At 46.2% G+C, this 27999-nt stretch overlaps 1 protein-coding gene across 1 annotated transcript in view; it reads right to left on the bottom strand.

Annotated features, from left to right (window-relative positions):
* GPD1 (glycerol-3-phosphate dehydrogenase 1) overlaps window positions 1–27720 on the bottom strand; it is a 58239-nt gene extending 30519 nt beyond the window's left edge. Inside the window, exons 1-3 of the mRNA XM_069758830.1 lie at window positions 27550–27720; window positions 20846–21023; window positions 526–666 (exon numbers count right to left, since the gene is read on the bottom strand). Of these exons, the coding sequence (XP_069614931.1) occupies window positions 526–666; window positions 20846–21023; window positions 27550–27587 (357 nt within the window). The 5' untranslated portion in view covers window positions 27588–27720. The remainder of the gene's footprint in view (window positions 1–525; window positions 667–20845; window positions 21024–27549) is intronic.
* Between the last annotated feature and the right edge of the window lie 279 nt (window positions 27721–27999).

Here is a 27999-nt window from a genome sequence, read left to right as displayed (position 1 = left end):
TTATACAAAAACCAGCTTATAGTCCAGCTCAGTTTTTTGGGGTTTTGCTTTTATATCTCTTGTACTTGTACAGAGAGGGGGCGTTGCTCCCCTTTCTGAGCCGAATATTCCTTCTGATTAGCTTCCCATGGATGGCGTCTCAGTCTGACCCTGTCCTGCTTCACATGGACGTCGTTTGACACATGGTAAGGGTTTAATACTGGAGACAGGTTAGGACCACCCTGATGGGGTCACCTTGTCGTGGTGGGATGGCTTTTATGCTCTTTTGATTAAAATAGCGTTAACTAAGCCCCCTATGTTATTTACATTGTCTATTACTATTTCCTGATTTACTCGCTGTAGGGTAAATGCTAATTTTTGCTCTTGGGAATTATATTACTAATTTAGTATGTTCCAATGTGCTGTCCATTGTGTTTTTCCCCAAAAAAAACTGACAGCCATGCATGGGATTGTGCCAATAGAAAATCATTAGCCCTATATGCAAGTCTGAGCAAATAACACGAGAAGAATGACAATCATTCACACCTTTATGAGCGACACTCCAAAGGCTTCTTTCTTCACTAGAGTTTTCAGTTGTTCGCATAATTTACCAATAAATTGATGGGGGACAACAAAAATTAATATATCTGCCCCCTTTGCGGCCTCCAGCAGGTCCGGCACTGCCACCTAGTGAATGAAAAACAAGAAGAATAAATTTTGTGTGATAGGTGTACCAACACGGGCACAAATAATAGAGAATGTAACTCTGTGTTGAAAAAGGATTTTCACATAAAGAACATTGAAATTCCGGTAATGTTCAAATCACAATCTACAAACAAGCACATGGACAGAACAGATACAGTTTTGATGAGTTTTGGGCTTTTATCTAAATAAAATTAATTGATTGACAGCAAAGAGAAATGTCCATGCAGAGCACGATCCGTCAGGCTATTTATCTACATTGCATCAGACGGACATGCTGTTTGACAGGATGTGGATATGGCAATTAGATGATGGCAGGGGTTAAATAGAAGTTTATTTCAAATAATTCTATAGTATACGTAAAGTTAGGAAACTTTGTAATATAACTAATTAGAGAAATCTACTTCTCCTCCTGCCCTGATCATTCATTCTCAATCCTATCTTCACTGAAAATGTTAATGACGGTTACCCTTTAAACAAGCTGAAAGTTATATTTTGTTACATTTCATTCAGTTAAAGGCCCCATACACATTAGATAAATGTCAGCGGAAATCACCAATAGCGTCAGGATCAGTCGATGGGCTAATGGGTGTGGGGGCCTCCCAAATCTCCCCTAATAGAGGTCAGGGGAGATATGTATCCAGCATGTCCAATTTCGGACTGAAGATCCTTTTGATCTTCATGACGTAAGTTGATCGTATACATTGCTCTCTAAGAACACAGCAGAGCGAGAGCTCCTGGGCATGGAGGAATCCGGAGAAATAGCGGTTGGCCGAACAATGGTTTGGCTGATCTTTCGGTTGGTATCCAGGCCCCTGCAGTCATCAGGTACACTAACAGAATTACACTGATTAGGTCGTGGAACCAGTGGTCATGCCATGTCTGCAAAGTTCCCAGACTGGTCTCCCATTAAGCATATCTCATGTGGGACATCATTGGTTGGCAACTGCAAGGGCAGCTGCCAGCAGCAGATTTTGATGATTTGCACAAGTGCATACAGGGTGGCAGAGCATTCCCCAGACAGCAACTAAAGAATCAATCTCATTGAAATGTGTATCCTCTTACTATATTGCAGTCATCATATTATATAGCACTGTGTACTTACAATTGCTCATTTTATCTTTTTACCCAGTAAATTCTTCTGTTTTACATTTGGGGAATGCCGTCACGTGATTTAAAAAAAAAAAAAAAAAAAAAGACTGGCTAAATCCTTCTAATCTCTATGAAGAAACAGAAGGTCATCCCTGTAAAACTCCCTGGAAGAGGGAGGAGTGAAGTAGTTGCGTCAGGAGTTTAAAGGGAACCTGTCAGCAGGATTGTGCACAGTAGGTCGGCGCCGTTATACTGATTACAATGATACCTGGGTTGATGGAATCCATCTTGTGGTTGTTTCTTAAGGTACCGTCACACTAAGCGACGCTGCAGCGATACCGACAACGATCCGGATCGCTGCAGCGTCGCTGTTTGGTCGCTGGAGAGCTGTCACACAGACAGCTCTCCAGCGACCAACGATGCCGGTAACCAGGGTAAACATCGGGTAACTAAGCGCAGGGCCGCGCTTAGTAACCCGATGTTTACCCTGGTTACCATCGTTAAAGTAAAAAAAACAAACGCTACATACTTACCTACCGCTGTCTGTCCCCGGCGCTCTGCTTCTCTGGTCTGGCTGTGAGCGCCGGGCAGCCGGAAAGCAGAGCGGTGACGTCACCACTCTGCTTTCCGGCCGATGTGCTCACAGCCAGAACAGAGAAGCAGAGCGCCGGGGACAGACAGCGGTAGGTAAGTATGAAGCGTTTGTTTTTTTTACTTTAACGATGGTAACCAGGGTAAACATCGGGTTACTAAGCGCGGCCCTGCGCTTAGTTACCCGATGTTTACCCTGGTTACCAGTGAAGACATCGCTGAATCGGTGTCACACACACCGATTCAGCGATGTCTACGGGGAGTCCAGCGACGAAACAAAGTTCTGGACTTTCTTCCCCGACCAGCGACATCACAGCAGGGGCCTGATCGCTGCTGCCTGTCACACTGGACGATATCGCTAGCCAGGACGCTGCAACGTCACGGATCGCTAGCGATATCGTCTAGTGTGACGGTACCTTTAATCTTTAGTTTCACTTTTGAGTTAATGACATGCTTGTGCCCTAAGGCAGGATTCATGTATGTGGTGCTCTGATTATATATTCATAATGCAGACTGCTGACAGGTCACTGATCCCACACTGACCTGCTCCTGACATCGCCAACATCCTATCCCGATATGTAGTAGGTGTAATAATAATATTACCAAATACCTCCAATTAGTAATGTTTTATAGTTTTTCTGATTCGGTAAGTCTCTTTACTCATGTGCAGGACCTTAAGTATCAGCTAATTGCTAGTGGTCGTATCCATGGATACTTAAGGTCCTGCAATGCCTGCAACTGAGGAAAGAGATATAGCTAATCAGAAGAACTATACTACATTACTAATTGAAGGTATTTGCTAATATTATTACACATAGTTCATATTGAGGTAGGAGATGGGAATACCCCTTTTATGCACAAATTGGTCAATTTATTTGCAGTCACCAGCCAGGTCAAGGAGACTATATTTTTGATGGGGCCCTAAACTTTGCTTCATTCTGTTAGGGAAACAAAAACGGACCAGCACCTCCTGCAATGTTATAGTACAGATTCGCAGTGACTCACTGTACAACCACTATGCACACGAGCGAAGCCTGCGACTGCATCAAGTGTTCCAGATTTACAACGGATCTGTTTTTAAGCCCTCAAACAGAAGAACAAAAACATACGGATAGCATTTTTAGCTATCTGTAATGGTGTGCGCACAGCACGTATTTTATGTGCAAAAAATTCTTAAAAGAATGAACATATGTACAGCAAGTCGTTTTTACATAGAAATGCATATATTCAGGTTTTCTAAAAACACTAAGCAGCTAGGGCTATAGGGCGACGTGGGTCACTCGATGGCTATTGTGGCCTAAGTTTGCTCAGTGCCGCTGTTACATCATGGCTTTATTGAAGTGAATGGGGTCACATTGTGACATCTACACTACTGAGACAAGCAAGTCACACACCAAAAAAAACAAAAAACGGCTACGTTAGGCTTTTTGCAACTTGTCAGGGTTGTCGAAGTGTAGGAGTCACAATATTACCCCATTTGCTTCTATAGTGCCGCAATGTAGCAGCAGCATCGAGCGAACTTCAGGTGCAAGGTGGCCAAAGGCGCGGTGTTGCCTGAAAAGTGACATGTCCATTTTATTTGGAGTTTTCTGCTTAGAAGATACTCTGTACTTTACAATACAAGTCAATGGGAAAGTTCAAAAGACGCCCACATTTTTCTTAAGAAAAAACAAGAACAGTTTCTTCATTGTTCAAGAGAGTAAAATAACGGAAGAAAAAAAAAAAACCTTTAAAGAGATACTAGTGACCAAAAACCGTAAGAGAAACAAAAAAGTTCAGAAAACCACAAAATAAATACACACACAAAAAAAGTAATCTGCTTCAAAGGGCAAGGGTTTCAAAATACACTCCAAAAATGCAGTGACCATACCTTTAGGTTAAGTACACATTGCACTAGTGCACACACTCAGGAGGCATGTGACAGTGACCACACACAGGATGGATGCAAAAAGGCATTGGAAGGCCGGGGTCACACTTGCGAATGCAATGCAACAAACTCGCACGAGTCTCTTGCAACAACACCCGGTACTGCCGCCGGCACTCGGACCATGTACAGTGGGGCAAAAAAGTATTTAGTCAGTCAGCAATAGTGCAAGTTCCACCACTTAAAAAGATGAGAGGCGTCTGTAATTTACATCATAGGTAGACCTCAACTATGGGAGACAAACTGAGAAAAAAAAATCCAGAAAATCACATTGTCTTGTTTTTTTTAACATTTTATTTGCATATTATGGTGGAAAATAAGTATTTGGTCAGAAACAAACAATCAAGATTTCTGGCTCTCACAGACCTGTAACTTCTTCTTTAAGAGTCTCCTCTTTCCTCCACTCATTACCTGTAGTAATTGCACCTGTTTAAACTTGTTATCAGTATAAAAAGACACCTGTGCACACCCTCAAACAGTCTGACTCCAAAATCCACTATGGTGAAGACCAAAGAGCTGTCAAAGGACACCAGAAACAAAATTGTAGCCCTGCACCAGGCTGGGAAGACTGAATCTGCAATAGCCAACCAGTTTGGAGTGAAGAAATCAACAGTGGGAGCAATAATTAGAAAATGGAAGACATACAAGACCACTGATAATCTCCCTCGATCTAGGGCTCCACGCAAAATCCCACCCCGTGGGGTCAGAATGATCACAAGAACGGTGAGCAAAAATCCCAGAAACACGCGGGGGGACCTAGTGAATGAACTGCAGAGATCTGGGACCAATGTAACAAGGCCTACCATAAGTAACACACTACGCCACCATGGACTCAGATCCTGCAGTGCCAGACGTGTCCCACTGCTTAAGCCAGTACATGTCCGGGCCCGTCTGAAGTTTGCTAGAGAGCATTTGGATGATCCAGAGGAGTTTTGGGAGAATTTCCTATGGTCTGATGAAACCAAACTGGAACTGTTTGGTAGAAACACAACTTGTCGTGTTTGGAGGAAAAAGAATACTGAGTTGCATCCATCAAACACCATACCTACTGTAAAGCATGGTGGTGGAAACATCATGCTTTGGGGCTGTTTCTCCGCAAAGGGGCCAGGGCGACTGATCCGGGTACATTAAAGAATGAATGGGGCCATGTATCATGAGATTTTGAGTGCAAACCTCCTTCCATCAGCAAGGGCATTGAAGATGAAACGTGGCTGGGTCTTTCAACATGACAATGATCCAAAGCACACCGCCAGGGCAACGAAGGAGTGGCTTCGTAAGAATCATTTGAAGGTCCTGGAGTGGCCTAGTCAGTCTCCAGATCTCAACCCTATAGAAAACCTTTGGAGGGAGTTGAAAGTCCGTGTTGCCAAGCGAAAAGCCAAAAACATCACTGCTCTAGAGGAGATCTGCATGGAGGAATGGGCCAACATACCAACAACAGTGTGTGGCAACCTTGTGAAGACTTACAGAAAACGTTTGACCTCTGTCATTGCCAACAAAGGATATATTACAAAGTATTGAGATGAAATTTTGTTTCTGACCAAATACTTATTTTCCACCATAATATGCAAATAAAATGATAAAAAAAACAGACAATGTGATTTTCTGGATATTTTTTTCTCAGTTTGTCTCCCATAGTTGAGGTCTACCTATGATGTAAATTACAGACGCCTCTCATCTTTTTAAGTGGTGGAACTTGCACTACTGCTGACTGACTAAATACTTTTTTGCCCCACTGTACTTCTATGCAGCTGAATGCTCCGGTCCCGAGTGCCATGTATTGTTGTGAGAGACTCTCGTGGGTTTCTCGCATTGCACTCGCAAGTGTGACCCCGGCCCTAGAAGCATATACCGCATGTTAAAGGTTTCTTTGCAGTAGCCCTCAGGATAAGAAAACACATTCTGCTGCAGTTTTCTGTACAGTAAAACAACCGCTATGGGCACGTTATAGTATATGTTGGGAAAAGACATTGATGTAGGTTTTGGGCAAAACGTGCAGACTGCAGGTGTTATTATTGATGAAATAGGTTTACATAAGATATTAAAACCGCAAACTATATCTTATGAAGATGATGTTAATCCAATGTATAATGTTGACCACTAGAGAATGTATTTCAATAGATATTTGAGCAGACTAAGTATGCATGGCTCACAGACTTGTGTCGTTTGTGGTTAGTCCTCCATTGAGCTACTGTTTTTTTCTAACAAAATTAGTTATAATATTTTAGATTTAATAAAAGTGACATTTGTGAGATATTTTGTAGCACCATTTTTCTCTTGGTTCACCTAAGCAGTAAGAGGCAGGTAGTTGCCAGTTATCTCCCGGTTGTGCCCTTCGCTGATCTCTACTGGCACAGAGTGGTCACACAATTATCCTTCCAGCAATCCAGTGGATTCCTCCAATGTCAGGTTGACATGCTCTTTGGTGGACGGCTCCCCACTGCCTAACTGCAGGGAGCCAGCTGTCAATCAGCCAGATGTCGGCAGAGCAAGAGTTGCTCTGTTGATGTGGAGCAGCTGAATCACTGGCAGGAGAAGTCCATGACCGCTCTGAGCCGCTGCCGGGTAGAACAGGCAGAGAGTTAGAAATTAAGTGCCTATTTTTATTTTAGTTTATCTTTACTAAACAGGAATACCACAAGAGCAAAAACCGTCCACTTTAATGATTTTGGCAGATCTTACTCCAGCGCACTGCTCAGCGAGGCGGAGATACACAATGCCGGTCTTGATGAATCAAGAGCTTCCTTTGTCTATAGTCAATACAATGGCCAGGAGAAAAGGAATTCTTTGTAGCTTGTAAATTTGTTTTGATGCCAACCAGGAATTGTGCAACATGCTGTGACTTTCCATCCTGCACACGGATGTGCCGGCGAGGCGACCCTGCGGGTGTCACCGATTCAGGCTGTCAGCAAACCACACTGAGCAGGACAGAATTCTGGACAGTGCGTGTAATAACAGCATGCCAGCCTGCAAGTCATTACACAGGGCGCCAACATACCGTGCAAGTAGATTAAGAAAGCCTATAGGTTTTAAACGGATATTTTTATTAATGGATTATCAAATATTCTGGATTTTCAGACAGTTAAATATAGAAAACTGCCCTTGAGAGTACAAATCAAATGTCTGCTCAGTCCAGTCCTGAGAAAATCCACATCATACTGCTGTTCTGCGCTCAAAACTGAATTACTAGATTTTTCCAAAAAGGTCCATGCACTGAAAAGAAAAAAGGGTGGCACTCACCGTTTCTAAAAATGCAATCTTTATTGTAACGATTTAAAACAGCGCAAGGGTGCGCGAAACGGCCATCGTACGATTTTTTCTTCCCGTTCTACACCTCTCCTGCTGCAGATGGTTTAAATCGTCACAATAAAGATTGGATTTTAGAAATGGTGAGTGCCACCCTTTTTTCTCTTCAGTATACGGATTTATGCAATTGTTTACAGGGTTTGGCACCCGTGAATCCAAACGGGCGGTGTATTTGACGTGGTAATCACACAGTGGATATCTGGGCTCAGGTGTTGCAGCGGTGCAGGATTCTTTCTTTTATAGAATTTTTTTCCAAAAAGGTATTTCATTCAATTCATTACGCGGCGTGCCTTTCCAGACTGAAATGTCACCCATAGAAAGCATTAGGCGCAGTGAATCTGCTTGGTTCAGTGATCACATGCGGATTCACCTGTGTTCAATAGACGGCAGAAAACATGCACTGCATGCAAAGCACTGCTAGTTCCGGATTGTAGTCATCCGGCCTGAGGGGTCGTGTAGTAATCAGACCATTTGGAAAGAAGTACGGTAAATCATTTTTTCCAAATTCTACAGCGACTCCATGCCACACACTGTAACTGGTGTTTGATGCAGGTTTTTCTACAGACAAGACTGTAGGAGAAAACACTAATATCAGGAACTGCTTTAGTTACAGCACGTTGTTTTGATGACAACTCACTGGCTCCAAAACACTAAACTAAAAATAGGCGCATGTTCATACATTACTACAAAATATAAAAGTCAGGCTGCAAAAAAAAAAATAAATTAAATAAACTAAATAAACTCACAAATATATGCCACTTAAAATGCAGGAAGCTGCCCTAGGTCAGGCCTAACCTTAATCCATGGTTGTTCCCAGCAGGGCTGTGGAGTCGGTAAGCCAAACCTCCAACTCCACCAAAATGGGCTCCAACTCCACAGCCCTGGTTCCCAGCAAGGCTGTGTTCACACGTTGCGTTTTTGCTGCGTTTATGCAAATTTTAAGCTCCGTTTTGCAGTCCCAGCAAAAGCTATCAGATGTCAGAAATCTCATGCACACACATTGTTTTTTTTTTTTCCTGACTGATTTGGAAAACTGCTGCGTTTTCTGCCAACTGCAGCATTTTTGCAATTTTTTTTTTTTCACCCACAGAAAGCAATGAGTAAGTGCAAAAAATGCAGCAAAAAACACAGGCATCAGGTGTTGCTGCGTTTTTGGTGCAAAAACCTCAGGAAGTTGCATAACGATTTTTTTTGAGGGGAAACTAAACTTTTTACTATACATGATAGGATGTAGTTAATATTTGGGACTAGCCCACATCGGGAGGGAGATGGAGATGATAACAGGGGAATCACTTCCTGTTTAGAGGGAGTGAAAGTGTTTATTAAAGGAAAGGTTCAAGGTGCAGAGGGCTGGAAGCACGGTGCGGACAAAACTCCCCGCAACGTCCAGAGCATACAGATGCTATGGATGGAGAGCACCTTAACACCTTCGATACAGAGAAAAATGGATGTGGAACCGTGAGAGGGAAATGTAGCGGATCTCGGGAATACTGCGGTTGGAAATCCCTGGGGCTAAAGGGATCTGTTAAAGATGGGATAGTCAGAACTGAACGTAAGAAAATTATGGAAATGTGCTGTGGTGAAGGGTGCTGTGCCCGATACTGCGTGTTAAAGGCTGATGTACTTGGAACTGTCCAGTAAAGTTGAACTTGCTAAAATGACATGAATATTCCCTGATGTATATGCGGCTAATCCTGGAACGTGAAGACAGCGAAGGCCTCAGGTCTACAAGTGAGTAACGCACCTTACACAGCACAACACATGTGGATTGGACCACAATATTTGTAATGGGCCATGGTGTTATGGAGTAACAGCTCGCCCACCTCCACTGTCATCTGGCACCTTACAATAGCACAGGTGATAAATTGGTAAATCAGTGAAATCTAGATCGCTGTGACAAATGGCACAACAGATGCACCACTGATCCCAGCAGACTGAAGCTTGCAGGCCTTAATGCAAAATCTACCACAGGAACTCCAACTATCACAATCTTTAATAAAATTGGTTGTCTCATATGGGCCAAAGGGACTTTCTGGGCCCCAAGACTCCAGAGCAAAGGTGTGACTGCAACTCTTGCATCCACTTTAGTTACGCCTTTATCTGGCACCCTCTTTGATCTAGAGTAGGGGTCCCCAACCTGTAGCTCGGGAGCCACATGTGGCTCGCGGTCCCATGACTTGTGGCTCGCGGTCCCATGAATTGTGGCTCGCGGTCCCATGAATTGTGGCTCGCAGCTGTCTGTCAGCTTGGTGCAGCATTAGCTCCAGTTGTAGCAAACAGTTATGAAGAGCAAATCTGAAATTGGTGAATTTTGTGAGCAGCCCTGCACAGAAGAGTAGATCTGGATGCACATATACTGGTGTTAGGGGTTTTGAGACGAATTAAGTATGGTACGCTGGAGAAAAGATGACACCACCTGTCAGAGGAGATGTTTGAAGCTGGATGTGACAGTGTCTTGGGAGTGCTTTATAGGAGAATACTGAATGGAGGTATTGTAGGAACCTCTGGATCTTTGTATACTGCTTTGGGATGATTGATTTTTGTGGGAAAGCTTTGCTTACCATTATTGTGAGGGGGGCGGGAGCTGAATGTGGCTCGCGACCCTCTCTCAAGGCTGGATGTGGCTCACGACCCTCTCTCAGAGCTGAATGTGGCTCTCAAGGTCAGAAACGTTGGGGACCTCTGATCTAGAGAATAGGCTCTGAAATCCCCCTTTGCCCCATCCATGGGCCTGACTGAAAAACAGCCATCCTCTGTACCCAACTATCCTCAGCATTCCCATATACAATTAACAGTTAGCAGATAACTACACAATCCCGACAGGGCACGTCAGAGCCTTCTTCTTCAGAATCCAGTTCCACAGGTGTTCCTTTTAAAAAAGGAACCTACCATGTAAAAAAGAAAAAAAAGAAAAAAAAAAAAAAAAAAAAAAAAAAAACGCAATTAACCTGCAAATATGGGGTTAATCTGCAGGTCAATAGCGTTCTGAAGCTGCCCGGCGCCCGCACTGGGAGCTCCACTATTGGGAAGAAATTAACTTTATTCTTCCCAGCAGCCTCTGGCGTTCAGTCACAGGGGTGTTTTCAGTCACCACTCAGTATACAAGGAGTGGTGGCAGAAACCACATCCAGACACGCACTGCTGCCTCTAATGGTGAGCTGGCTGTCAGTCAGTGACTGGGCATGGTTTCAGCTGCTGCTAACTATGCACTAAGCGGTGACTGAAGCCAGCCGCACATCTATGACTGAAAGCCAGAGGCTTCCAGAAGGAATACAGTTCATGTTCTCCTGGCAGCAGGGCTCCCAGTGTGGGCGCCAGGCAGCTTCAGAATGCCATTAACCGCATATCTGCAGGTTGATAGTTTTTTTTTTTTTTTAGTCTTGTGAAGCTCAGAATATTACAGTTTTCCCCATACAATAAGGTATATTTCCTATAGCCGCTCATCAAAATCAAGATTTTCCTCCATGATAAGCAGCTGTTTGGCTCCCCGCTGCCTCGCGAAAGGTGAAGAGCGACAAATGACTTAACACTTGTGGATCTATCAATCATTCATGCATTCATACACTCCGTCTGTAGCACAACATCAGAGCAAACCGAGCAGAACATTGCATTTTGATTGATAAGTAGGTTTTTGTATCGAGGGCAAAGGCTGTGTTGCATTAGTGAGCAATAAAATGATCGTGTTGGTTTTGATAATCTCTTAGTCTCTCTTGAAATGTAATGATTGATCAGAACATGGCTTCTTGCCTGGGAATAAAGAGAAGATTATATACACTGGAAGGTGCATCCATTTACACTGGACTGCTCCACAAGTCCAGGACCAAAGTAAAGCAGCCAGATCTAACAAGAAAAGATCCTTACACTCCTTCATTCCAGTAAAACCTTATCCTCATGGACGTGCAGCAATAATCCATCATATTATTACATGCATTGATGAGCTCAGATTATCAGGGAGATATGTTACTAGCAGGTTTCAATTACCGTATTTTTCGGACTATAAGACGCACCCCAAATTTGGGGTGAATATAGCAGAAAAAAAGATTTTTTTTTATAAGATGGGTGTCAGTCTTAATGTCCGAATTTACAGTATCTTACCTGTGGGCTGGCAGTGGCAGAGCAGGGTCACAGGAGGCATGGTGTCGGCAGAGGTGCGGTGATGCGGTGGGCGATATGGCGTGCACCTGAGCAGGGTCCCTTCCTGTTTAGGTGGGCAACGCTACGGCCTGGTGTCCATGGGCGGGTTGCAGCAGTGCTGTGGCGGCGGAAGAGGTGCAGGGATGATGAGGCGCAGTGAGCGGTATGGCATGAGCAGGGTCCATTCCAAAGGTGAGGTGACGCAGCGGCCCGGTAAGCAGCAGAGCCGGGTGAATCATGGCTTTATAGGTGACGGCGGCCATCTTCCTGTGGCCGCGCGTGCGCAGATGAAGTGCTCTGCTTCCCGGGGCTTCAGGAAAATGGCCGCGGGAGGCCGAGCGTGCGCAGATTGAGATCGCGGCGGCCATTTTCCTGAGTTCGCAGATTTAGATGTGAAGGGACCCCGCTCACGCCATACCGCTCACTGCGCCTCATCATCCCCGCACCTCTTCCGCCGCCGCACCTCTTCCGCCACCACACCACTGCCGGTAAGCCTGCATCCCAACTATAAGACGCACCCCCCATTTCCCCCCCCCCTTTTTTTTTTTTTGGGGGGGGGGGGTGGGAAGTGCGTCTTGTAGTCCGAAAAATACGGTAACCTTTAACTTTACTAAATTTTCATTAATATGTTTTAAATCCTGTTGCGCTCATAGATTTCTTTGATTCATGCAGTTTATTGGAATATAAGGCCAGAGTTACACGTCGAGTACTTTACATCACTATTCGTAAGCCTAATCCAGGAGTGTGTGATAGCAGGTGTGAATTTACCCTAATTTAAGCTACAAAAAAAAAAAAAATAAATATATATATATATATATATATATATATAGTGCCTTACGAAAGTATGAGGGCGGCACTGTGGCTCAGTGGTTAGCACTGCAGCGCTGGAGTCCTGGGTTCAAGCCCCACCCTGGACAACATCTGCAAAGAGTTTGTATGTTCTCTCCGTGTTTGCGTGGGTTTCCTCCGGGTTCTCCGGTTTCCTCCCACATTTCAAAGACATACTGATGGGGAATTTAGATTGTGAGCCCCATCGGGGACAGCGATGATAATGTGTGCAAACTGTAAAGCGCTGCGGAATATGTTATGCTATATAAAAAATAAAGATTATTATTATTAAAAGTATTCAGCCCCCTGGAACTTTTAAACCTTTTCCAGATATCATGCTTCAAATATAAAGATACCAAATGGAAATTTTTGGTGAAGAATCACTTCACTTTGGTGAAGAATTATTGGTTATTTAAAATTTTTGTGGAAATTCAAAAACTGAAAAGTGGGCCGTGCAATATTATTCAGCCCCTTTAGCTTAATACTTTGTTGCGCCACCTTTTGCTGCGATTACAGCTGCAAGTCGCTTGGGGTATGTCTATCAGTTTTGTACATCGAGAGACTGAAATTTTTGCCAATTCTTCCTTGGCAAACAGCTCGAGTTCAGTGACGTTTATTTTTTTCACGTTAATGTACACTCTCCACCCCATCTTGATTGAAAAAAAAAACAAAAAACAGAAGTGTAGAAACTTTTGCAAATTTAATAAAAAAAGAAAAACTGAAATATCACATGGTCATAAGTATTCAGACCCTTTGCTCAGACACTCATCTTTAAGTCACATGCTGTCCATTTCCTTGTGATCCTTCTTGAGATGGTTCTACTCCTTCATTGGAGTCCAGCTGTGTTTAATTTAACTGAAAAGACTTGATTTGGAAAGGCACGCACCTGTCTATATAAGACCTCACAGTGCATGTCAGACTAAGGGCTTATACTCACTTGCGCAAAACTCGGATGAATCTGGCACGGCAATACCCAGCACTGCACCTGGCATAGAGGAGCAGAGCGTGCGGCCACACGCTCTGATCGGAGTGCCGGCAGCAGCGCCGGGTATTGCCGTGCGAGACTCATCCGAGTTTCACGCAAGTGAGTATAAGCCCTAAATGAGAATCACGAGGTCAAAGGAACTGGCCAAGGAGCTCAGAGATAGAATTGTAGCAAGACACAGATCTGGCCAAGGTTACAACAGAATTTCTGCAGTACTCAAGGTTCCTAAGAGCACAGTGGCCTCCATAATCCTTAAATGGAAGAAGTTTGGGACCACCAGAAGTCTTCCTAGACCTGGCTTTCCAGCCAAACTGAGCAATCATGAAAAAAGAGCTTTGGTGAGAGAGATAAAGAAGAACCCCAAGATCACTGTGGCTGAGCTCCAGAGATGCAGTAGGGAGATGGGAGAAAGTTCAACAAAGTCAACTATCACTGCAGCCCTCCACTAGTTGGGCCTTTGTAGCAGAGTGACCCAATGGAAGCTTCTCCTCAGTGCAAGACATATGAAAGCCTGCATTGAGTTTGCTAAAAAACACATGAAGGACTCCCAGACTACGAGAAATAAGATTCTCTGGTCTGATGAGACGAAGATAGACCTTTTTGGTGATAATTCTTAGCGGTATGTGTGGAGAAAACCAGGCACTGCTCATCACCTGCCCGACAATTCCAACAGTACAACATGGTGGTGGCGGCATCATGCTACGAGGGTGTTTTTCAGCTGCAAGGACAGGACGACTGGATGTCATTGAAGGAAACATGAATGCAGCCAAGTACAGAGATACAGTATCCTGGATGAAAACCTCTTCTAGAGTGCTTTAGACCTCAAACTTGGCAGAAGGTTCACCTTCCAACAAGACAATGACCATAAGCACACAGCTAAAATATCAAAGGAGTGCCTTCAGAGCCCTAACCTAAACCCAATTGACATTCTCTGGAGACCTGAAAATGGCTGTCCACCAACGTTCACCATCCCAACCTGACGGAACTGGAGAGGATCTGCAAGGAAGAATGGCAGAGGATCCCCAAATCCAGGTGTGAAAAGCCGGATTACTCACCGGTAATACTCTTTTAGGGAGTCCACGACAGCACCCCACTGGAGAGAGGGATCCGCCCCGCAGGAACAGGAAACCTACCGAGAAATAAAAGGGGGCGGTCCGCCTCTCCTCCTCAGTTTTGATTTCAGAGTACCCGGAGGACCGCCAGTATTAGGCAAATATAATTTTTTTCATTTTCAAACTTATTTGCTCATGTATGATGAAAAGAATTTTACTCAATAGTAAGTACTATATTAATATAGGGAGGGATGTAAGAGGGTGCTGTCGTGGACTCACTAAAAGAGTATTACCGGTGAGTAATCCGGCTTTTTCCCTTTCGCCACGACAGCACTCCACTGGAGATCTTACAGAGACCATCACCTAGGGGGGACCACCGTGCTGAGGACAGTCCTGCCAAAGTCTAGGTCAGAAGTTGACGATAGATCAAGCCTATAGTGATTATAGAATGTAGAGGGATTTGACCAAGTTGCCGCCTTACATATAGTCTCAATTGGGACCTCTCCCCTTTCTGCCCAGGAGGATGCTATAGCTCTGGTAGAGTGCGCTGTTATGCCTTCCGGAGGGTTTTCTTTACTCGCGGAATAGGCCAGTCTGATAGACTCTCTGATCCACCGGGATAACGTGCTTTTCGTTATTCCATGACCCTTCTTGTGACCCTGGAAGGAAATAAACAGAGCCCTACACTGTCGCCAGCTACAGGTTCTTTCAATGTACTTTAACACTACTCTTTTAACATCTAGAGTGTGGTACTTTTGTTCTTCAGGAGTGGAAGGATTACTGAAGAAAGTGGGCAAGATTATTTCCTGAGACCTATGGAATGTCTTAGCTACTTTGGGAAGGTAGGAAGGGTCTGGTTTAAGGACCAACTTATCCTGAAAAGTTAGCAGGAAAGGTGGATCTATAGAGAGTGCTTGGATGTCACTGATTCTCCTGGCTGAAGTCAGTGCTACCAAGAGGGCCGTTTTTAGTGATAGATTCAATACCAATCAAGATCCTATTGGTTCGAATGGAGAGTCTGTTAGGGCTTGTAAAACTAAGTTTAGATCCCAGGGAGGAACTCTAGGTATATTAACTGGATTTATCCGTTCACAGGCTGTAATAAATCGGGATACCCATCTATTCCCCGCAATGTTATGGCCATAGAGAGCTCCTAGTGCTGAAACATGAACTTTTAAAGGTGTTTGCAGTTAAACCTAGTTCTCTCCCTTTTTGAAGAAATTCCAGGATAGACTGTATCGGAATTTCTGACGTGTTTGAAGATGTATGGAATTGTAGGAATTTCTTCCATATTTTTGTGTAAATTTTTGTAGTGGAAGGTTTTCTACTCTGGAGGAGCGTGTTTTTCAATCCCTCCGAGAACCCCCTTGATTTTAGCATCTGCCTCTCAAATTCCAGGCCGTGAGATGTAGACTGTCCACTTGAGGGTGGAAAAACGGACCCTGGAAGAGAAGATTGGGTGTTGAGGGAAGGACCCAAGGATCTGAGACCGACATGGTTTGCAGCCACGAGAACCAAGGCCTCTTCGGCCAGAATGGAGCTATTAGTATCACCCTCGCTCCTTCGGTTCTGATTTTGCGAATGACTTGGGGTAGTAGTATGATCGGCGGAAAAGCATATGCTAGACTGAACTGCCAAGGGGCTTGGAGAGCGTCCAAAATGTCCGGATGATCCGCTAGAGATAGGGAGGCAAATTTCCGGACTTTTTTGTTTCTCCTTGTGGCGAAGAGATCTACTTGAGGTTGACCCCATAGGGATACTATATCTTGAAAAATCTGCTGGTTTAGGCACCACTCCCCTTGTTTCAAGGTGTGTCGACTTAAGAAGTCTGCCTGCTGGTTGTTTTCCCCTCTTATGTGCAGTGCAGTAAGGGATGTTAGGTGACTTTCTGCTAGATTCAGGATTTCTGTAGCAGAAGACATCAGAGTCTCTGATCGCGTGCCTCCTTGCCTGTTTAGATACGCCACTGTGGTGGTGTTGTCGCAAAGGATTCTGACGTCTTTCCCTCGTAGCTGTGGGAGAAAATGGCATAAGGCGTATTTTACTGCATTTAATTCTTTAACATTAGAGGAGTAGCAGCTTTCCTCCATGTTCCATAACCCTTGGCAAAAATCATTCCCCATATGAGCGCCCCATCCATGAGGACTGGCGTCCGTGGTTATGGTATGAGATGGCGTTATTATCCATGGAACACCACTCATTAAATGGTCTGAATTCAGCCACCACGTTAAGGAAGTTAAAACTTCCTGAGATAAGGTTATTTTCACATTTAGGTGACCAGATAACCGTCTATCTTCTTGTAAAATCTGGTGTTGCAGTGTACGGGTATGATGTTGAGCCCATTTAACCGCAGGTATACAAGCGATAAGAGATCCTAGTAAGGACATAGCTTGTCTTAGGGATATACGTGGATTGTTTATCGCCGCTAGGACTTTGCGTTTGACCAGTAATATTTTTACCTGAGGCAGGAGACACTTTTGAGATACGGAGAACGCCTGACAGGATAGCGGAGTGAGTCTGGATTTGTTGGTATTGATTATCCAGCCTAGATCCTGTAGAGAGGAAATTGCATGAGCCAAACGATCAGCACATTGAATTTCCAATGACCAAAAAGTCATCCAGATAGGGAACAATTAGGGTTTCTTTTTGGCGAAGGTAGGCCATCACCTCTAGCATTATCTTGGTGAAGATCCTCGGTGCTGTTGAAAGGCCGAAGGGCATGGCTGTATATTGGAAATGATGAACCTCGCCGTTGATTGTCACTGCTACTCTGAGGTACTTTTGGTATCTGTCATGGATAGGGAGATGATAATAAGCATCTTTCAAATCAATGCCCCCCATCATACAGTTTGGAAAAAGAGGAGTTTTATAGTGGATCTAATAGATTCCAATCTTAAATGTATGGTTTGTAACAAATGAATTGAGCTTTTTAAGGTTTATGATGGTCCTCAAAGAACCGTCGGGTTTAGAAATCAGGAATAAGGGAGAGTAGAATCCTCTGCCTTCCTGTCCCTCGGGGACTTGGACTAAAACACGCTTTGATAATAGGGTCTGAATTTCTAGCTCTAGAGCCTGCAGTTGTGCGGCCGAGCTGAGGGATGTTATAATATATGACTCGTGGGGAACACGAGAGAATTGTAGTTTAATTCCATCTCGGATGATGTTTAAAACCCACGAGCTAGATGTTACTTTTTCCCATTGGGTGGCGAAAAATTTCAGTCTGCCCCCTACTGGTATATCCTCAGAATTTATTGTCTTTTGGGGGGCTGGGTCTTCTAAACATGGTACCTCTTTGCCTGTCCTCTTTAGCAGTCCATGTTGTAGACCTATCCGTTTGCCTCCTTTTACCAAACGGTCTCCTCTTAAAGGCTCTCCTGTAAAAGGGAATAGAGGAATCAGGGAAAGCTTTCTTCCTGTCCTTTGCCTTTTTGAGTATCTCATCTAAGGTTTTACCAAAGAAGTACTCACCCTCGCATGGGATTGCACATATTTTAGATTTAGACTGCGCGTCCCCTTTCCAACTTTTCATCCAAAGTGCGCGTCTTGCATTGTTCACAAGACCTGCGGATCTCGCTGCTAACCAAAGAGAGTCGGCAGATGCGTCCGCCATAAAAGCTGCTGCTCCACGTATTAAGGGGATGGCCGCTCGAAGTTTCTCTCTTGAAACTTTATTTTCGATCTGCTGGTCCAACTGATCAATCCAAATGATCATTGACCGGGCAGCGCAGGTGCTGGCTACTGCAGGTTTAAAGATTCCTGTAGCCGCTTCCCAAGATCGCTTAAGGGATGATTCAGCTTTACGATCTAATGGATTGACCAGAAGTCCCGCATCCTCCACAGGCAGAGTAGATTGCTTGGAGGTAGAAGCTACGGCTGCATCGACCTTAGGGACTTTGGTCCATGTAAGGAGCTCCTCATCACTAAACGGATATTTACGTTTAGACGCGGAGGGCAAAAAGCTTCTTTGATCCTGCTTCTCCCACTCTCTTTTAATTAATGCTTTCACCGCTGGTATAACCGGAAAACATCTCCTCTTTCTCTCTGCCAAACCCGCAAACATAATTTCCTGCGTGGTTTGCGCACCCTTTACCTCCTCACACCCCATGGTATTGCGGATTGACTTTACCAAGTTGTCCACACTGTTTAAGGGGAAACATGAACGCCCCTCGATTTCTGATGAGGAAGATGATGATGATGATGATGATGGGGAGGCTTCTGACAGTACAGTCTGGTCACTTTCGGAGTCTGACATAAGTGTTGGTGTTTTGGACTTAGCTTTACGTGGTTTTTCCTGGGTCATATTTTTTAGCTCCTCTCTAATAATGGCCCGTAAGTCTGTAACGGACACTGTCGCTCCCTGAGTTGTTTCCTTAAAACAGTCCTTGCACAGTTTTTTGGGGTATGAGTCCGGAAGGGGCTGGCTACACAAGGCACATTCCTTATGTTTGGACTTTTGTCGTTTTTTAGACTGGGCGTAATGAGTAGCGAGAGAGAGAGAAAAGAGAGAGAAATAGGGAGACAACGTCAGCTTAATAGGCAGAGTTTTAACACTCACCCAGTGAAGCGAATAGTACCGGATCAGAAGGCCGAGATCCTGTTCTGGAACCGTCACTCTTACGAGCGGACTCCGAGGATCCTTTGGTGTGATCTTTGGTGGGGGGCACTGGATCTCCAGCTGTGGGGTCCATGGCACCTGGGGATGACATCTCTGCATCGCCGCATTATTGGTTCTGGGCGTTTAAATAGTGCGCCCTTTTTTTTTTTTTTTCTTCCCCGCTGCGCAATGCGCGTGCGCGGGTCGCCGCTGGCTCCCCCGCCCCAGATCCGGCCTAGGCGCCCCGGAAGTGACTCCTTCAGTTCCGGGGCAGCCAGTATTGCGGCGGTCGGCGCATGCGCGGTCCGGGGTTCAGCGCCGGACCGCAATGGAGGTTCTTACCCGGCTCCTGGCCGCACCGCACGCAGGAGAAGACGCCGGGCGGCCCTCCCCGGACCCGGCCGTCTGCTCGATCCACCAGCCGAGGAGGGAGCCGTCTAACGGAACTCCCCCGACGCTGCTTCTGAGCTGCAGCCCCTGCCGTTCTCACTGACACCGCACAGGCAGCATGCTAGCCCAGGTATGTTGAAGTCGTCCTGTCGTTCCTGGATTGTTCCCGCAGGAACAGGAAACCTAAACTGAGGAGGAGAGGCGGACCGCCCCCTTTTATTTCTCGGTAGGTTTCCTGTTCCTGCGGGGCGGATCCCTCTCTCCAGTGGGGTGCTGTCGTGGCGAAAGGGAAAAAAACTTGTTGCATCATTCCCAAGAAGACTCATGGCTGTACTAGGTTAAAAGGGTGCATCTACTCAATACTGAGCAAAGGGTCTGAATACTTATGATCAGGTGATATTTCAGTTTTTCTTTTTTAATAAATTTGCAAAAATGTCTACATTTGTTTTTTTTCATTCAAGATGGGGTGCAGAGTGTACATTAAAGAGAAAAAAAATGAACTTTTTTGAATTTAATAATGGCTGCAATGAAACAAAGAGTGAAAAATTTAAAGGGGTCTGAATACTTTCCATACCCACTGTATTAAATGGAACCTGTCACACCCTGTTGAGGGCAGAGCAAAGTACTGCAGTGCGCAGGCGCCGAGCCTCCTGACCTTTCCCGGCGCACTGCAGTACTTTGCTCTGCCCTCAACAGGACAAAGTACGCCTGCGCCAGAGTCGCAGCGTGAAGACAAGAACAGGACGTCATCGTAAGAAGATGGGAGGCCTCGGACCGGACCGCGGCACCCATCGGACCCAGACCGAATCGTGACCACCCCTGGGTGAGTATAATCTAACCTCTTTTTCTCATCTTTCAGGATACATCGGGGGCTTATCTACAGCATTCCAGAATGCTGTAGATAAGCCCCTGATGCTGGTGGGCTTAGCTCACCTTCGATTTTGGGGGTGACAGGTTCTCTTTAAAAGAGAAAAATAGAATGTTCATCAAAAAGAAACATACCAGGAGTTTATCAATCCACCTGTCAGTTAAAAGAGGAATAATTTCGTAAATCATTCATCAGATTGTGCAATGCAAAGCGATAATACTTCCCCGAACTATACACAAGAGGTTATTACCGGGGTTGGTGGAAAAGGATTAAAAGAATTAAGAAAAGAAAAAGTAAAATAAATCTACAGTCTGCTTTCCTGTTATTACAAAGAAACCGCTCGAGTCACAGAGGAGCAATTCTAGGCTAAAGATTAAGAAACAATGAAATGCATACTTACCACGTTGGCTGGAAGTTTGTGCCCCGGGAGATATTTCACATTTTCATGTTCTGTGTTGATTATCTCAGTCAGTTTCTTCCCGGATATTAGCTCCTCAAATACCCACATGTTCACTATGTTATCAAACTGTGGAAGCCGAGCCGCATTCTCCCCGACGAGCTTCGCGATGGCAGATCCCCTGTGCAGACATGAATACGGTAAGCGAGGCAGAAGACCATAAATGAACAAATACCATTACAGCTCCGGGCACAGTTCTTCTGCCGGGATGACCAAGAAAATCTACTAAACTGATATCAACCCGTCCCCCTCATGGTGCAATGTGTATATACAAACTCGCTGTACTATGTACACTCTGTTCTGGGCCCATATAGGTGGTATGTATTGTAGCACTTGGTGATCGTTTGGAGACAATGCTACAGTGAAGGTCACTGTTGCCAACCTGAAATTTATTTTTTTCTGGGAAACATTCAAATCTCAGACAGCTAACATTTTTCACTGATAAATTGTAAAATGGACAATTCTACTAAAGATTATAAGTAATGCATGTTTATAGCTCAAAATACTGATAAGACCCCATTACCAGTATTTACTTTGAGCGGTAAATATATTTCTAAAATGGGAGAAAAAAAAAACATTACACCAGGAAGGGTTCCAGGACTGGAGACATTACACCAGGAAGGGTTCCAGGACTGGAGACATTACACCAGGAAGGGTTCCAGGACTGGAGACATTACACCAGGAAGGGTTCCAGGACTGGAGACATTACACCAGGAAGGGTTCCAGGACTGGAGACATTACACCAGGAAGGGTTCCAGGACTGGAGACATTACACCAGGAAGGGTTCCAGGACTGGAGACATTACACCAGGAAGGGTTCCAGGACTGGAGACATTACACCAGGAAGGGTTCCAGGACTGGAGACATTACACCAGGAAGGGTTCCAGGACTGGAGACATTACACCAGGAAGGGTTCCAGGACTGGAGACATTACACCAGGAAGGGTTCCAGGACTGGAGACATTACACCAGGAAGGGTTCCAGGACTGGAGACATTACACCAGGAAGGGTTCCAGGACTGGAGACATTACACCAGGAAGGGTTCCAGGACTGGAGACATTACACCAGGAAGGGTTCCAGGACTGGAGACATTACACCAGGAAGGGTTCCAGGACTGGAGACATTACACCAGGAAGGGTTCCAGGACTGGAGACATTACACCAGGAAGGGTTCCAGGACTGGAGACATTACACCAGGAAGGGTTCCAGGACTGGAGACATTACACCAGGAAGGGTTCCAGGACTGGAGACATTATGCCAGAAAGAGTTGTAACATGGGGGACATTAATAAAAGAAGGGACCAGGATGGTGGACATTGGTAGAGGAAGCTGCGAGGATGAAGGGCACCATTACATAGAGGGTTCACACAAGTCTTTAGGATCTAGAACGCTACAAGGTCACATACATTTGACCAACATGCAGGTGGTGGCCCAGATCCAAATTCTGCATCAGGGTCCATTAGACTAATTATGCCACTGGTAATTTTGTTATGTGTCAATGTATACATGTACCCATAAAATCCTATGGATTCAATTGTATGCCTGTCATGATTCCACCTCTTACTATGTACTGGACACAGCGAGTTGACAGCTCAGCCGCCCTACAGAGTCAGGCTCGTGCTGAGTTGTCAGTATTGTGAGAGACAGTTCAGCTGAAAATAAGGGCCAGGGCGTGCTTGGTTTCTTCCAAGTGCCTTCCTTTGTGGGTGATTACCTGGCTATTTAGCAGGCTGTCAGTGTAGCTTTAGCTCGGGGGGGGGTGTGCGCCTTGTTTCCCAGTGCTCCTGTTCAGATCTTTTGCTGCCTGACCTTGGACCTTGTCATTGATCCGTTTGCCTAGCACCTTTGTCTTGATCCGCTATCTTCCTGGAATTCTAATCTCGGACTGTGACCTGACTATGTATAACACCCCAGGTAACCGGTTGTTACAGTGGTATTGCTTTCCTCCACGCTGAAGCACAGAATTCCGGTAGCCAGAAGACCAAGGTTGTGGGGGTAACTTTATGCCCCACGGCAGAAACCGGCGGACAGGAGATTGCAGGTCGTCTGTCCACCATTAACACCCAAAAGCACATCAGCATATAGAGCCCAGAGTCATCCTGACAAACCCTGTAAAAATGCTCATTACCTGCCATGCGGGTAATGTCCTACCAACAAGGGGGACACGAACATGAGGACCTTGTGTGAGGCCTAAGGCAGCAAGGGACTACAACGTAGCAAAGAAAGGAAGGATTCCGATCCTACCTGGCTAAGGGCATTCTTGAGTCGCTTCCATGCCGGCCGGACCGTACCAGTACCTGTGATCCAGTGCCCTGGACTGTGGCTGCCTTATACCAGTAAAGAGACTGCAACCTTAGGTGCCCTAGTTCTTTCTACACCCTCTACCATCTGTCCCTACTACAACGAGAGCCCTGGGGACCCAGCTTCACCTGTGGGAAGCCATACCATCTCTGCTGCAGTACCATCACCCCAGGGGACCCCTTTAAGCAGCGTCGGTTATCCCTGACCGAATACCCCAGGTGGCGTCACGAACATTCTTAATCTAAAAAACCCTTTAAAGACCTTTCCTTTTCATTTGGACGCCAGGGCCACGGACTGGGTCACTTCCACCGTGACCATCCATTTAAGGACGACCGGACCCAGTACCGAGTATCCCTAAGGCCTTGGCGGGTGCTCCATATGCCTTTGTTTTACTCGTCTGTTTATGATGAACCCTCTTGGTATCTGACCCCAGACCTCTTGACTACTCGGTCTCACGGCTTGCCAGTGAATAGTGACTCCGCACCAGAATACCTATATTTGGGCCACCCTGTATATTACATACAATGACCTGCGTCCAAAGGCAAATGCTCAGTAGGAAGTAAGTGATCAGTATTCAATAAAGTTTATGGGAAATACAGAAACAGCCAAGAGAGTGCATCACTTCAACCAATCTACGGGATCCATTCAAAAGACTGTAAAAAAAAAAAAAAAAAAAAAAAAAAATATGAGCGTTCAGACCAGACACCCCTCCAGGTCCAAGAGGTTACAGAAGCCAAGTAGAAGCGTACTGTTGCTTCTCTCCTCATATATGGCCATTCGCCAATGCAAATAATATTCACAGGTGATGTTTCACAGAGAGAGGGGTCATAAGCAGGTGTGCCTATCTATGAAGGTATCCTACCGGATGCATGCCCAACCAGGGCACCTGTACTGGTGAGGAGCTCCTGGATGCTGTCGTCAAAGTGAATAATCTACACAAGGACAATATTACATGCTGTCTGATATAAAAGATAAGTAAAAGTGCACTCAATCAATTTATCTAAAATCCCAGCCGAGGCGACTGAATACAGAGGTGACAATTAGTCTGGTTAAGCTCCGGCAGCAGTGATGTATAATGTATCGGCACACGGGCTGCGATAGGCGGCAGGGACTTCACACTGATCATATAATATGTCGGAACGGCTCCACAATTAATGGAGTCCCAGGATGAGGCCGACGTTCTTCAAGCAAGGGCCGAGCCACCCGAAGACGATGTGAGCACAAGATCAAGAGAAAAGCCATGTAAAATATGCACTTTTTTATGCATTTTTCACCCTCACATTTATTTAAATGGGTTCAAACCGCTAAAAGAATGGACACGCTGCAGATTTATAAAAGGCTTTGATGGCTCAAATCCGCAAGGATAAAATAAGCAGAATGTGCAGGAGATATAAGAAATCTCGCTCACTTTGCTGGTACTGTAGGGTATTTTTAATTAGTGCTGTATCTGATGTATCCTTTAAAAAGATGACATTCTGGCAGGCTATGGTACCACCTATGGGTGACGGTAACAGATTGTACTACCGAGAGTGGGAACAAGAAAAACTTATTGGCGCTGTTAAAGGGACACTGTCACCTGAATTTGGAGGGAACAATCTTCAGCCATGGAGGCGGGGTTTTGGGGTGTTTGATTCACCCTTTCCTTACCCGCTGGCTGCATGCTGGCTGCAATATTGGATTGAAGTTGATTTTCTGTCCTCCGTAGTACACACCTGCACAAGGCAAGATTACCTTGTGCAGGCGTGTACTACGGAGGACAGAGAATGAACTTCAATCCAATATTGCAGCCAGCGGGTAAGCAAAGGGTGAATCAAACACCCCAAAACCCCGCCTCCTTGGCTGAAGATTGTTCCCTCCAAATTCAGGTGACAGAGTCCCTTTAAACAAAATATATTTAAGACTTTACAATTGTTCACAGCAAGGCGAGATGGTGACATGGGACAACATCCCTTCCTGAATGAGGCCTCAGGACATAGTCTCACGTACGTGTGGTGTCTATTTATTCACAAATAAAAACACACACCCATTATTACCGTATATATGGTGCTGATCATTTGGCTGTTTGTTTTTTCATGGACCGCGTGTCCATGCAAAACTCAAGGAGGGAGACCTGTTTTTTTCTGGTATCATGGTTGATAAGGGTCAATACAGTTCTAAGGGTCCATGAAAAGAACGTGCATCAAGACGACATCAGTGTACAATCCATGTGCTGGAAAGTAAAACCGCACAGTATAGGAGAAGCTGATGACACATGGACTATATATTGATGGTAAAAACGGACACACTGATGACACTGATGGAAAAACCGGACACACTAATGGAAAAAACGGACACTGATGGTAAAAAACGGACACACTGATAGTAAAAGGAATGGGCACAGCCCTCCGGTCACCCGATGTCGCCTGCCTGGCAGTGGCAGGTAGAGCTGGATGCCATTCATGAAGGCACCGTGACTCCTTCTGCAAGAAAGATGAATTAAAATATCGTACAACAGACAATTGGGAGTGGCAAAATCAGAGAGCGGGTTTGTGTCCCTCCATGTGTCAGGAGGAGGCAGGGGAGAAATAAAGCTGCTGCCCCATCTCCTCTGTACATGGAGTCTAGTCATCTACAGGCCGACCTGCACATTGCCTCGCTCAGCAGAATCCAATCCCGCAGAAGTCGCACTTCCACATTAGATCACACAGTAGAATGTAGAACAGACGTCGTACAGTGACATTCTGCCCTGACGATCTGCACTGTCCTCTGCCTATAGACTGTATGCATGGGAATAGTCACCGTCCTGGAGCCAAAGACTCAAGGGCCACATCAGACCAGAGAACAAGGATCTACAAAGTCCCCAACCTTCTGAGACTTGCAGAACATTGAGGCTTGCCTCGTCCCCCCCTAACCTCAGCAAGTTCCCTGCAGCTTCTCCCTGCAGTGTAAGAGGAGAGGCCGTTAGGTGGAATTTGCTCTCTTCAGCACATAGGCCATAGTGCAGAGGTTGTGTCATGAGCGCACAAGACTGCCCGCAGATAACAATCAGCACCATAAACTTCTGCAGATCTCTAGTGGAAGGGTCATGAAGGACTTTAAGCAGACATTGTTGACCAAGTGCACTCGCCTGAGGAGAGGCCATGTTGACCATGAGCACTCGACGGAGGCGGCAATGTTGGACGCGAGCACTCGACGGGGGGGCAACAATTTTGACCGGGAGCACTCGACGGGGGCAACCATATTGGCCACGAGCACTTGACGGGGCGCAGCAAAACTAGCCACATGCACTCGACAGTGGGCAGCAATGGTACTCGACAGGGGGTAGCAATGTTGGTCATGTGCACTCGATGGGGGCGGCAATGTTGGCCACGGGCACTCGACGGGGGGGGGGGGGGGGGGAGGGGGTTGGGCGTTAGGGCAGCAAAACTAGCCACATGCATTCGACGGTGGGCAGCAATGGCACTCGACAGGGGGTAGCAATGTTGGTCATGTGCACTCAATGGGGGGCGCCAATGTTGGCCACGAGCAAACGACAGGGGGAAATTTTGGCCACAAGCACTTGAGGGGGGCAGCAATGCTGGCCACATGCACTCAATGGGGGGCAGCAAAGCTAGCCACGAGCACTCGACGGGGGCGTGGTAATGTTGGCCACGAGCACTGGACGGGGGCAGCAATGCTGGCCACATGCACTCGACGGGGGGGGGGCAGCAATGTTGGCCACGTGCACTCGACGGGGGGGCAGCAATGTTGGCCACGTGCACTCGACGGGGGGGCAGCAATGTTGGCCACGTGCACTCGACAGGGGGGGGCAGCAATGTTGGCCACGTGCACTCGACAGGGGGGGGCAGCAAGGTTGGCCACGTGCACTCGACGGGGGGGGGCAGCAAGGTTGGCCACGTGCACTCGACAGGTGGTAGCAACGTTGGCCACGTGGACGCGCCTGCTGGCTAGTTCTTTCAGTAGTTGGCAGTAGTGCCAGGAAGCACTCGGAGCATCAGCATGAAAATTGCAAATCCCCACCCCCATATCTGCCAGGTTCTGGGTCCTTCATACTAAATTGCAGCGTTCTTGGTAGAGAGCCCCACTGTTCTCCGCACCCTGTCAGCCCCACAGGCCACATATGACCATCTGATCAGGAACAGATCACAGGCACAGGGGAGGGAGAAGCCAGCACGGGAACTAGATGATGGTGGGTACAACATGTCCTCCTGCTGCCTAATCATGGCACAAAGGCCTGTGTGTCGGCCCCAGAGTCACATGCTGCTGTACGGGGGCACAGCTCTGCAGCTGATCCTGGAGACACCCGGCCTTATACTGACCAACAACACGAGCGACATGTACAGATCACACAGCTCATGTGCGCACACTCACCAATTGCCAGAGCCAACGATGCAAACTTTCAGTGCCATGTCTCTGTGCCCAGCCGCAGTGCAGACAGCTCCGTGCTGCGCCCTCCCCGCTCACAGCAGCGCCCGAGACTTTCACCCAGCGCCAAACTCCTGGCATTTAAACCTGAGCTGTCAGTCTGCTGCAAGCCCGGCCCCGCCCCCGGCCGATGATTGGCTCAGCGCTCAGCCCGTGCCCAACTGATCACTGGCACTGGCAGTACAGAATGTGTAACTGGCATGAACCGGACTACAGGAGCCGGGCTGTCACTTCAGGAGCCGGACTACAGGAGCCGGGCTGTCACTACAGGAGCCGGACTACAGGAGCCGGGCTGTCACTACAGGAGCCGGACTACAGGAGCCGGCTGTCACTACAGGAGCCGGACTACAGGAGCCAGGCTGTCACTACAGGAGCCGGACTACAGGAGCCGGCTGT

Source organism: Ranitomeya imitator, chromosome 3 (assembly GCF_032444005.1).
Source record: "Ranitomeya imitator isolate aRanImi1 chromosome 3, aRanImi1.pri, whole genome shotgun sequence".
Taxonomy (NCBI): Eukaryota; Metazoa; Chordata; class Amphibia; order Anura; family Dendrobatidae; genus Ranitomeya; species Ranitomeya imitator.
The sequence above is the reverse complement of the archived record's forward strand: the minus strand, read 5'-3'. Positions and strand labels throughout refer to the sequence as shown.